The 12,999-nt window shown below is 42.4% G+C and overlaps 1 protein-coding gene across 3 annotated transcripts in view; it reads right to left on the bottom strand.

Annotated features, from left to right (window-relative positions):
- BBS4 (Bardet-Biedl syndrome 4) overlaps positions 1-12,999 on the bottom strand; it is a 39,706-nt gene that overhangs the window by 8,085 nt on the left and 18,622 nt on the right. For all 3 annotated transcript variants that reach the window (XM_082322718.1, XM_082322716.1, XM_082322717.1), the window contains 7 exons: positions 10,041-10,104; positions 9,144-9,202; positions 8,443-8,515; positions 6,504-6,557; positions 4,545-4,672; positions 2,669-2,723; positions 1,084-1,152 (listed from right to left, as the gene is read on the bottom strand). In XM_082322718.1, the coding sequence (XP_082178844.1) occupies positions 1,084-1,152; positions 2,669-2,723; positions 4,545-4,672; positions 6,504-6,557; positions 8,443-8,515; positions 9,144-9,202; positions 10,041-10,104 (502 nt within the window). The remainder of the gene's footprint in view (positions 1-1,083; positions 1,153-2,668; positions 2,724-4,544; positions 4,673-6,503; positions 6,558-8,442; positions 8,516-9,143; positions 9,203-10,040; positions 10,105-12,999) is intronic.

Here is a 12,999-nt window from a genome sequence, read left to right as displayed (position 1 = left end):
ATTCTCCCAACATATAGCAGAAGACAGGGTGAAGAAGGGACTCGAGTATGCTTCTTCCTGCACCATCTTGATCATAACTGTCTCGGAAATATTGCAACGTGACAAGTGTTTAGGGTACGTTTTGGGGTGACAGTAGTATCTCCTACAGTCTGAGTCTCTGAGAAGATCTATGCACTAATAGTTTCTTTTTGCCAACAAGCACAGATAGAAATAGTTCTGGTGCAAGTTAACCGGACAGTAAAACATACGCAAGCAAGACATATGCAGCAAAGCTAGCCTAGTTCACACTGACTGGTTGATACTGAAAATTAATGGAAATATGCATGGGGAAAAAAAAGCAAGTGATTGCAACACACTATATTTAAACCACACTAGTTTAGCCCTTCATAATATTTCACAGTGACAAGTAAAATTTGTAAGTGTAAAGGTGTTTTCACAATAACATTCAGCTTGCATTCATACATCATTTGTCAAGCCCACATTTCAATACTCTACATCGTTAACATTGTACAGAAGGAAAAAGAGGCAGAGAGAAATGAAGTAACATGGCTAAAAAGGGAAGCAGTTTCACCATCAGGAATGAAACCTAGATGTCAAGCTTGGCCTTCCAGACCAGAGCCAAGGAAAAGTCACATTTATATAGAACAGTTGGAAGCACAGAGAGAGTTCTTAGCAGATGGGAGAATAATATAATGGAATATCACTTGTATCTGTGCTCCATGCTTAGGAGTCACAGGGACCCAGGAACAGTTCTTGCGATTTTTGAAAAAATGTCTAGAACATTTTCCTTGCAAAGTAAATTCCATTTGTTTTAATTTGTTTGTGACTTCAGATTAAAAACCAAAGGGATCAATTTAACACCCCATATTCTGCCTCCTCCCCTTTCCTTACCTCCACACATATCCAACTCCCCACCCAGGGAAAGGTCCCAGAAATGTATTTCAGAGAAAGCTTTCTAGGCATGATCCTTTTCAGCCCCTCCAGGCTAAGACCCTGGATATATGACAAAGCTCTGATACTGAAATTAGCTTTAAGAGGTGTCTCATCATCATTCAGCTGGTTTGTTTCCACTCCTCATGATACCTTGTAGTTGCCTGGGTCGTAAGTAAGTGCATTTCCAAGGTGTTCAAAAGCCTTCTGGTAATCCCCAAGCTGGGAAAAGAAGTAAATAAGCATCAGAAATTCAGGAATAAGGGGGGTTAAGAAGGAGAACACATGCTTTTTTGGCACTAGGATTTCTGGTTGAGTTAAAACAAATACTCAGAAAAGTGAATTTTACAGGGCTCCCATTACACACACATGTTCTTGTTTGATAATTTACAAAACAGATTCTACAAATTTATTTTGCCGGGTTGGATTCACTGTTCTGACCAAAACAAAGTTTTCCATATAGTTTATGCTCTGACTTTTCTATACGGGAGCAAGCTCTGGGTTGATACTCCTCTGCTCCTTCCTCTCTCCCAGAAAAAGGCTACAAATTGCTATTCTGTGCATCCTCAGTTCCCTCACCCTCACTCCCCAGGGCACTCTTTTCATGGGAAAAAGTCTCCCCTTGTCTTCTAATGGACTGCAAGTGTTAGTGGGCATGACTGTGTCCATATTAAGCACATGACTGCTTAGAACCCCTTAAATCCTGTTGTTTTCAATTGAGTTACACCAGAATTGTACCAGTCAAAGCAGGATAAAATTCTGGATACTGGTGTCCTTTTTTGGTCACAAAATTGATGAGAAGCGCATCTGTCACTCCAGCAATTATACTGATGCATCAGAGTCCAGCACATTCTGTAACTAATAGCAAGTGGGAAAACTGTAGAAGCATCTTTAAAACTCCTGAAGGTTAGTACGTATGCGGAGAGACATGACAAACTGAACAAAGGAACCACAGCACAGAGACCTGGGGGCTAAATTCACAGGGTGAATGTTATACTCGCACTACTTCTATCTTACAGATCCCTCTTCCCATGTCATACTCCCTTCCAAATCCACACTTACCCACTTAACACATCCAAGGCTCCTATTGAATTTCCCTACCTCTAGAGCAAGGCAATTTTTTTCAAGATCCACATTTTATTCTTGCACATCTAAATGATTAGGGAAACGCTTAAGGATCTTTCCAAATCAGCACTCAGTTCAAGTTTTCTAGCCCATCAATCCTTTCAGGTGCTACTGCCTATTATTCTTTGCTTGTTCACTCTTTGGGAAGCTTACTTTTGGAATAATCAGATGGTCCTTCCCATACATTTTACAGACCCAATTGGTAAGCATGCCTTTGTTATTTAAATCGATTCCAATTTTATTCTATGGTGCCTTAACACTAACAATTTCATGGCTGCTTTTGTAAGATAATAACTTGCTAGACCCCTGCTCCAGAAGCATAGTAATGACTAGCCATGTTTTGTTGTATTTGGAGGATTTATAACAGAATTAGGGCAGTTGCCAAACAGAATTCCTGCTCTGGCTCAAGTCCAGGAAATCAACTTGCTTTTAGCAGCAAAAGGAAAAAAGAAGGTAAAGAAAAGCAAGCGCTGTCATGTTAAATGCAGTCTTTAGAGAAATGTGTGCAAGTCATAGGAAGGTGGATAGAAATTAACTCAAAAAAAAAAAACCACCAACCCTTGGTCATTTTGAAAATAATTAAGTTCATGTAACAGCTAACAGTCTTCAGTACCTGTAAGTAAAGTAACCCCAGTGTTGTAAGGAGGTCTGTGTTTTCTGGAGAAAACCTGTAATACAAAAGCCAGAGAGCTGCGTTGTTTATTAGCCGTTCTAGAACAAGGTAAAAACAGAACATGGAATTACGATGCTACATTATACTAGTATCACTCCAGGAAGCTAACTGTTATTATTAAACACAAATATTAGAACAATTGCCATCATGGGGACCTCCTTTGAACAATATTACGCCTAAGCTTTCAAAATGTCTTCTAGATATAAATGAGAAGTCAACATAGCTCAGTGAAAGATCTGGATGCATAATAAAATAATGTGGTTTTGTTAAGCTTCAAAGTGAGTCTGCATCAGTGACCTGGAAATACAAAATGGGATTTTCCATCGTCTCCCATAAACCATCCTGTAAATCCATCCCAAGCCTCTCGGGCCATGTAGGACAGGCAATCCTCAGCATTTCTGATGCCTCCTACACACGCTCATTGTCAGACTTTTAATTTACCCTACGAAAAGATTACAAACCTGGTTTCACAGACCAGCTGTGGACTGCTCACCACAGCTTTGTGCTACACTGCAGCTCACAGACCTGAGTGCTCAGAGAGGCACTACCTGTTAATGTATCCCTGGCCATACACACCACTCCATTCAGCACAGAGAAGCTTGAAAAAATATGTCCCAAGGGCTTTCAATTACTGTATGCAACTCTCAATCCTTCACTGCTAGTATGAGGTTCACACAGCAATGTTGTGAACCCTTTTAAAAGCATCTCCATTCCCAGCAGCTTTTGAAGACATGAATAGGATGAAAACAACAACAAAAAAAGAAAGAGACACTGTATTTGTGGCCTCACTCACCTTAACAGAAGTAAGTTTTCAATTCCCTGCTATCAAGACTTAAGAAATCTAATACGCACACTCACATTGGCACCTTTAAACCTCAACCAGAACAAAATTGCCTGTGCCTGATGGTATGTAAACACAGAGCAATGACAGACTATCCTGGAGCTGGTAATGCCAGGCAAAATGTAATAGGCAGATGAGAACAAAAACAAAAAGATAAAAACAGGAGTGAGGAAGAAGGGAGGGCAGTGGAGCACCAAGATAAGATATATAAACCTAGTAAGACGCTTAGCAAGGATTATTTACGTAATAAACATTCTAGATTAGTCCAAATGTCTACCCAACTCAATATACTGTCAGACAGCAGCCAAAAGCAGACATGTAAGGAAACAGTACGTGAAAAGAGCCAGTACAAAACACAGATCCTCCAGTGGCTTCCAACACACTCCTGCTGTTCTTTAGTGGTTTTCTCCATTACAAAACTACATTTTAAAAGCATTGGTAAATCAGATGCTCAGAAATGCCCTAAAACAAGATAGATCAGTACTGAGAAACAGCGATGGGGTGGGAGAAACTCACGGTGCACCAACCCGTCCTTAGTCTGCCTACTCACATGCTTTCAAACACAAATCACTCCAAGTGAAAACAGCACGTGAAACCCAGCAACTGATTTTTGACAGATGATCAGGGTTAGAGAGACACCTGAGGTTAGATCTTTTTGGTAGATAAACCTTTGGGATTTATGAAGTCAGTTTTGGATAGGTTTGCTCCCAGGCATCTCTGTCCATTTGTTTTTCCACTTTTTTTTGGCAGACCTTCAAACAGCTACCTTCTTCCCTGACACATTGTCAGCAGGAGGAGGACTACAGCTGAGAGCAGAGACAGCTGAAGAGCTTGAAAGTGCCAGCTTTGCACAGAGACACTATAATTACCATTAGCTTTTTAATCATGTCCTCGATTCAGATCTGGGACACCAATCAAATTTCTCCTGGCATAGGATGGGACACGGGCAGATAGAAAAAAAGGATATATTCTTACTCTACGGCTTTCTTGTAGACTTCAATGGCTTTATCTGTCTCCCCCTCCAATAGGTGAATTTTCCCCAGCATCATGTAAGTCAGATCATGTCTGTTGAGCTCCAGGGCATTGTTTAGCTGGTCTCGTGCCTAAACACACAACCACAGAGAATAAAAAAAAAAAAAATAAGTGATTACAGAGACCTCAGTGAAGCAACAGCCCAAGAGCCATCCCCAGGAGCTAGCAAAAGGAAACAGCTACCACCCCCTGAGCTCGGAGAACCCTGCTAGCAAAACCAGCCCAGCTAATTGTTGAAACGAGTTCTGCATCAGGAGCCATGCGCTTTTAGGGACAGAAAAAGGCAACGTGGCCTGCTTCAAGCCAAGACAAGAGGCAATGACCTTCCAAGGAGGAGAGGAGCATGGGCCTGTTCCTGTATTTGAATTTGTTTGGTTTGAGGGAATCTCCAGATTCGTTAGGTTAACAGGTACATTACAGTTTATTCTTCGCTAAAATGTTTATTCCAGCAATGAGCATGGATTGCCAAGTAAACAAGAGGAGTGAATCAGCTCTTCAGCTCTTGTCAGGCACACACCGATCCCCTCCAACAGGAGACACTTTGAAGCATGTCTTTCTCTTACTTTCTCAGGCCTAGCCAGCCGGACAGCAAAGTATGTTTGCTGTCTCTGAACACATGATATATTAGAAAGAGGAATGCTGACACAGTAATGGAATTCTGCAGTACGGGATATTTGTTACCACCAACTACTGAAGAGACAGTCATCCGCAAGGGCTTCGTTATGTTTTAGACATCCTCATGGAAGTATTGGTGCCCAGGGTGATCAGTACATCTCAGACTTATGGAAAAGCTGAGAAGTCAGCAGGTTCCAGTTTGGAAGGCATTACTGCAGACAACAAATCCCAACCTATACTCCAGAGCTTCTTGCTTTACAGCAATGACTTGAACAGGGAACGCAGCAGGGGTTTGCTGCAAGGGCCACAGCACTCCACCAGAAAGAGCAGCCGGGAGCAGTTGGCCCAAACTGGGAAGAAAAGTTTTCTAAATTCTGTTTTTTCCCTTGCAAAGTAACCTCACAGGATGAGAGACAGCTCAGTGCTCACCATGAGCACCTAGGGGAGGGTTAAGTGAGGAGCAGGGAATGGCATGCTCAGAGCTGAGAACAGAACTCTGTTTCAAGCTTCCAAGAAGTTCTTTATTAGCTACAAAGCTAATAAAGTTAGTGCTGCCCACACTGCAGCTATGCTCTTTTGTGACTTTTGCTCCAGGCTTGGTGCAAAAGGAGCTTCAGACACAGCAGCAAATCCTTTTCATGGAGGAAAAAAGGTGCCTCCTGCACCTTCAGCAAACAAACCCCGCAACTCTGCTCTCTGGATCCTGCCAGACCCAAGGGGAAGCAAGTTTTCCTTCAGAAACTCTCTGCATGAGGTGCAGCAGTTTGAGCTGTATGCTGGGTAAACAGTTTGGGTCATTACCATCACACTTCTCTTTCTTCAAGAAGATGGAACTGGCATGCTCTACAGATTGCTGCTCCTCACAAAACCAGCAGTGTCTATGGCTCTGGTTTTAAAAAGCTCGGAAACAGAAGCAGCTCTTGTTGGAGCACAGCTGGTTTTCTGTCTAGAGGCAGCTCTTTGAGGTTTCTCAAACATTCCTTTTAAAAACAGAAATGCTGTCTGAAAAATCCTAGTTCAGAAAAGGCCTCCTGGCCAGCAGTAAGGCTAACCTCAGTTTCACTTTTATCCAACTTCACTAACTTGCAGCTGACTCAAAGTAATTCAACAAGCAAATGAAAACAGAGACAGCTCACAAACTTTTGCTCCCAGAAACAAACATTGAAGCAAAAAACTTCCTTGATACCTATCATTGCAAATGATTCACTTCAAAACACCACAGAAAGTGAAATTTCTGGGAACCCTCCTTCCCATTTGTCAGGTAGATAAGACAAGCATTTCCATTACCTTGTTGAAGTGTTTCAGGTACATGTAGCATACACCGAGGTTGTGGCTGATCTCCTGTACGAAAAAAAACAAACCACAAACAAAACCAAACCAGCATGAGGTTTGAAATACATGCCACATAATCTGCCAGGGACAACAGTCACCACTGACCTGGATGGGGCGACCCTTGTGCCTGCCCACACCCTTCTGGCTTTGTAGATCAAGTAAACCTATAAATTCAAGTTGCTTCAGGAGCCTACAGAGCTTAAGTGTGATTGTACACAAAAGACTACAGGCTACCGAGACAAAAAACACAGAAATGACAATGGTGCCTTCAGAGAGCAAGGAACAAAGACTGATTTCTTCACTGAGGTATGACTCAGTTCCCAGGGAGATCTCTGAAGCTAGATAAGTTGCCCTTCTGGGTGGCTCTCAACCTAGCTGTCCAGTCACTAGGATATGCACAGTGCTGCACCCAGCTAGACAAAATTTGAAGATGTGCCTAACTTTCCAAAATAGAAGTCAAGCACCAGAAGGGCTGATACCCCTCTGGCATCTTAAACAATTTTGCAAGAGTAGGAAGATCACTTAGGGATCCTAAGCACTCCAGTGACACTGTAAGGAACGGTCATGCCTCTAATTCATCACCAATAGTTTAACAGACAAGCTACTTGCCACCTTCCCCACCCTGGCACATCTTGGGGAGCTGAAAAGCAAGGTCCACTAGTTCCTTGTTTCTATTCTGGTGAGCATTTCACTGCTTCATCAGTTTAGACAGCCTTGACCTTTAAGAGGAAACTCTCTTATTTCCCCATTAACCCTCTTAGAATGATATTTTCCTCCACACAGTCTCTCCAACTGTGGAGAACAGTAATGAATCAGTAACTCCTGGTTACTGCAGCTTGCAGAATGAGACAGCGCAAGGGAAGAGCACAGGCTGGCTCTACTTCGAGTGCTGAGCCAGGTACGGGAAATAACTAATCAAAATACCCACTGAAGTCTGCCTGCTGTGGTTGTAAATAGGGTTATAGTCATGCCAAGCACATACTGCAGGTAGCTTGGTTAGCTAAGGGAATGCAGACTTGAAAGAAGACTCACAGTATAAAAGGTTTCTGAGTTGTCTGGCACAGGGTAAGTTGAATAATACCAAACATATCCTTGTATCAAGTCTGAATTTTAGACATATTGAGTACCAAAAGTACAGCTAAAGTCAGCGAGTGCCTGATGTCTTAGAGCACGAGGTCACATGTGGCAAGTCTATCTTAGAAACAACACTTCCACAGGCAAAACAGTCACCTGCAGAAGGCTGCCCACAGCTAACTGCAAGCTATGTCCTCTCTCCTCTCACCCACTGTCACACATTTCCCTTTGCAATGCTCTTCCTTCACTTTTTGACTTCTTACATAGAAGACCTAATTTAATTATTGCTCCTGTAGCTATCAGCCCATGTTTTGCCAAAATAGGTAATGCTTGGTAGGTAACAGGTAACCCTTTCAGCTAGTTTGAGGGTAATCTTTTTCAGTGATGTTTTGCATTACAAAAAGGTTCCCAATTATTCAAGCAAGTTTTAATGATAACCGAGGGTTTCCAAACAGGGAGCTACTTCCCATATTTTCCTTAATGTAATTTAGCTCTTTGTACTATATATGACTATGTTAATACTGATGTTTTGCAAAGCTCAAACATGTTGCTCGATTCCCTGTGCCCCAAGACAAGGTGTGGGATTTTGCAAGTAGAAATGATGCTGTGCTCCTGTGATCCAAACCAGATGCTGCAGAGGCTCATGTGTGCTCGTGAGCCTGTGCTAAAAGGCAATGCCTCTCAGCCCTGCAGCTCCTCGTCTGCTCAGACTGCAGGCAGCGTGAGCTCACCTCTGCTTGGAACAAGTTTGTAGCTGTCTTCATAGAACTGCAGAAACATCGGCATACTACAATAATCTGCAACTCACTGAAACACTTACCCAGTCCTTTTCATCGAGTTTAGCTGCTTCATTGTACACTTCAATGGCTGCCTTGTGCTTCCCCAAAAGAAACCTGTGAAAGCATTTCAATTTTTATTTTTTCTTGCTCTGAAACCCTGCTGTGCAACCACTGTCACCTTCGCCAGTGAGAAATGATGCTATTTGCTAGCTCTCCAGAGACCTGCGTGAGAAGCCCCGAGAAGTTTACAATCTCAGCAATATTACAGTCTGAGCACTGCTCCCTTTCAGGGCCAAGGTCATCAATCCTGCGAGATGCTGAGGCACTCCCTGACATTACTGGAGATGCAAGGAATGAATTCACAGGCTCTGCAGTCTGCCTTTGTCTCAAAGGAAAAAGTCAGGTGATCTAACCGGACATTCAGAGACAGAAAGGGGTCTGTAAGGGCAAGTTTACACAGCTCAAGTCAGCACCCTTAGCTCTGGAGCTAGAAATCAGTGTGTTACCTCTCTTGCTTAAAGTACAAAGAAAAAGAAAATACAATAGCAGCCAGGCAGATAACAGAGATTCTGCTTTTAAGGGTAGCCCACGCTTCTGGAAGCCAAATCAAGTGTTGATAAGGAGGAAGCATGTTTGGAATTAAGCATTTAATTCCTAGGATTTCAGTTGATGCCTGGGAGAACAACCAAACCCAAAAGGTCCTGGGTGGCACATCAAACAGAAACAATAAAACACCACTCACAGCGATCGTGCCACCTGCTTGAGGTTGTCAGCGCTTCGAGGGTTCAGAATGGAACATGTCTGAAAAAGTTCAAGAGATTCTTGAATTTTCCCCTCCAAGCGAAATATCAAAGCTGTAAGACAACATATACCAGGCAAATTAGTCCATTATCTGCAGGAAAAAACGTGCCTCTCTGACAGCAGGGAAAGGAGGAGGAGTACAGACATACTACAACAACGCTCACTTGGTCTTTCACCCTGAAAGACAGAAGCTGTGTCTGAAGGCAGAATGACAACGCATGCAAAGGACTCATGCTTGGTTGGAAAAATTTCTGTTTTTCAGAATAAAGGCAGCTTTAAACCCTGGCAAATTGCTCATTAAGATGCAGCCTGGGTTTCCCCCCACCCCTGCAACTTCTACAGGCTGCAGTATGTCCTTGGCCAACAAATCTCAGCTGTCCCCCACCACAGCACTTTGAATTGCAATGCCAAGTTTTGGGGCACATTTTTTAGGGGACAGAGGGCAGGACAAGAAGAGGAAGACCATCCTTAAAGCAAACAGTAAGACAACAATCACCTGAGGCAGGTAGCTCTAACAGAAAACATGCATCTGTAATACACTCAAACACACAACCCAAGCACACACCAACACACTGAAGGCCAAGAGCCCATAGTCCAAGGAGGAACCAGTGACAAACTCATGGATATGGAGAAAACAGAAAATCTTATCTGCCCATCCATGCGAAAATCCCAAATTTCAAAACTAGACCTAGCAAGTATAAAAAAAGCCAAATATTTCTTACATATGAATTTTATATGTTTCTATCATCTGTTCCCCTTCTTATTGTTCACTGTATCTCAAATCCGAAGTAACTTGCTTTAGCAAAATTAAGACTTTCAGAGGCCTCCTACAACATACCTTGAACGTAGACTGCATATTCGCACAGTCCATGAGACTCCTGGAGCTGCTCTTTGATGACAGCCTGAAACGACAAAGTGCAGAGAGTACATACCAAATGCAGCCTCCCTCACCGAAAAGCCCATTAGCTGGTTCACTATTACCCCGTTACCAAATTGCAGCATGACAGCTTTCAGAAGAATATAAACCCTTCAAATATTTGAATAAAGGCAATCCCTATGAAAGAAAATTGATTTCTAACTGACCAAATACCTTCTGCAACCTTGATTTGGAGAATTTTTTTGAATGCGTTACATATAGCTGTGCTGTATCTCTGCTTATTGCAGAAATGTCCTAAAATAACTTGAATTTAAACATAATGCAATGTGTCGATGGACACAGTTCTTCCTTATGTGATGGTAACAGTGGTATCACACAGGACATGAGAACTACAAAATTCGTTTAATCAGAATTTGTGCTTGGAAAGTCTATTAACACAGAACTTGTAGCTAGTTGCTGCAATATACTATATTAAAATGCTATAAAAGTTGTAAACTTTCACCATTTTAACAAAGCTAATGACAGAGACTTGGTTTCGGTTACAGAAACCACAACCAATGGTTACAGAATGTTTTGGTTACAGAAACCACAATCCAATGTATAACAAAGGCACTGGACTGCGGCTGGGACAACTACAAGAGTGCACTCAAGAGTGCAAGCTCATCACCCTGTGTGGAGAGCATTGTGCCAGGAATACTGTAGCCTTTTTAGTATTTCTCTGTTCATTCCTATTACCAAAGATAATTAGATATTACCTGGGGAAAATGCCACAAGGAATCTCTGAAAGCATCCTCTGCTGATAAGGGTATCTACTCTAGGCCCTTTGTGAAGAAATAAATTGAATTGGAGCAATTGCAGCTGAGTCAATGAAAGCCAAATGAACAAATGATGAGCACATGGGAAAAGGAAGGGGAAAAAAACCCTGGTGAAAATGTAAATTCTTGCTGGCTGCATTCATGCAGCTGACAGTTTGGGGTGTGGGTGCAGTTTGGCTATATTCCACAGTCACACATGACCCAAAATTATAAAACTGTTCAAAAAGAGTGACCTTTGGGAGGATGAGCACTGTGGCTATGAACCAAGTGCATCATTTCTGCTCTGAGACTCCTCTTTTGCTCGGACGTGGAAGAGGCAAATGGGGAAGAGAAAGATTTCTGGGCTAGCAATAACCTGGTGCTCATCTGGCACTTCTGTCAAGTGTACAAGCAGTACCAGCATCCCCTGCCTCCGAGATGCAAACAAATGAAGGACCTGAAAACAAGGAGGAAAATTGAACCTGAAATATAGCACATAGACGGAAAGTGGGGTGAAGGCAAGAAGGGTTATTATTGAGAATTTTCACTTGTAAAAAGAAAACTGAAGAGAGGAAGGGAAAGGAAGAACAAGTCTAGGCTGCACTTCCCCTCAGATCTGTATCTGCTAATATATATATTATACTCTTTACAAAGTACATTATTACAGGACATTCAACTCAGACATAACCAAGCATCTCCTGAATACGGATACTCTATATTACTCCATCTACATAAAACCAGTTTCTCAGAGCAAGAGAGGGCAATAGAGAGCTATCTTTTAGAGAGATCTGATTAATTCTATAAGCCCTAAAAAATCCCATAGCAAAAGGCCTTGAGCTGAGAAATATGATCTGTATTCCCAGCTTTTCCTCCCAAGTTTATTTAACTTGCCGACAGAATTTAGACATACTGGCAGGAGACCAACCAGCATGAGCAATTTTAATTAATTAAAAGCATCTGGTAATTTTAATAATTCCTTCCTCGCACATAACAGAAGCGGAAGATTTCTGTTGTGAAAAATGGTTAGGGGGCAGGGCTGGAACTGATGCTGCAAGCAGAAAACACAGTTTATTAGCTTTGCATGCAAAGAGCGAGAGCTGAGTGATGATCACTGCTTAGCAGGGCCTGTCCCTCCTCTCCCCCCACTCCCCTCTGCCTGTGCGATTGCAGGGGATGATGCAGCCGCAGGCTCTGGGGGATGTTTGCCTTGCATCTTGCTGGGTAGAAGGAGAAGTGAATCAAATAGCCAGTGTTATTAATCTCTCACTGTAATGAGCAGCAAAATTTGTCAAAAGCTTAGCAACACCAAAATAGACGCAGGAGTGGCACTGTAAGGGTTAAAATCAATTTAATGCCTTCACTTTGGGGAGCTAATGTTAGTAAACAAACAGTTTTTTCTTGGCCTTTTGCATCACTGAAAAATATGGGAGCTTTTAAAACCATGTTAGAGAGAAAGCATTTCAAAGCACTGAGTGGGAAAGAGGATCTAGCAAGATTCAGACCAAAATTAATAGTATCACAGGTCACTCGTTTCTTAGCCGAGTCTTAAAAGAAAATTAATGGACTTTAACGAATGCCCAAACTATACTGAAATCAAGCAGTTAACAGCAATTTAAGCCATTGGGAACACTGTCAATACCTCTTTTGTTTTTGAAGGTATTAGCCCCCAGTAGCATGCTTAAGAATGTCTATACTTATTCCGTATAAGGACAAGCACCTGGGGCATCCAGGTTAGATCCATAACCCCACATAAGACCAGCGGAGAGAAACAGAGACTCTCAGAGGGCAGCTCAGCCCACTTAAGATCTGAATCGCCTTTTGGCCGTGCCTATCCCTCCTCAGTGACTGAAGAAGCATCCTGGCATGCTGAGGTTCCTATCTTCTTTGGGACAAATCCAGGCCTCTGAGCACACATCCATCACATCTGGGCGAAAGGATGGAAGATCATTTAACCAGCTATGGTCTGGTGCCAAACTCCTCCAACTGCAAAAAGCCTGTTTTGTGAGCCCTGAGGAAAGGCTTTGCCACCTTTTATTTTGACAGCTACTGCAAAGCTGGCCTGCCAAGCAAAAGAGTATTAGCTGTCTTTTCTCGATTTTTTCACCCATATTTTGCTTGCTCCCAAG

Source organism: Platalea leucorodia (genome assembly GCF_965183815.1).
Source record: "Platalea leucorodia genome assembly, chromosome: 9".
In the NCBI taxonomy this organism is placed as follows: Eukaryota; Metazoa; Chordata; class Aves; order Pelecaniformes; family Threskiornithidae; genus Platalea; species Platalea leucorodia.
This window is presented reverse-complemented; position numbering and strand designations above follow the sequence as displayed.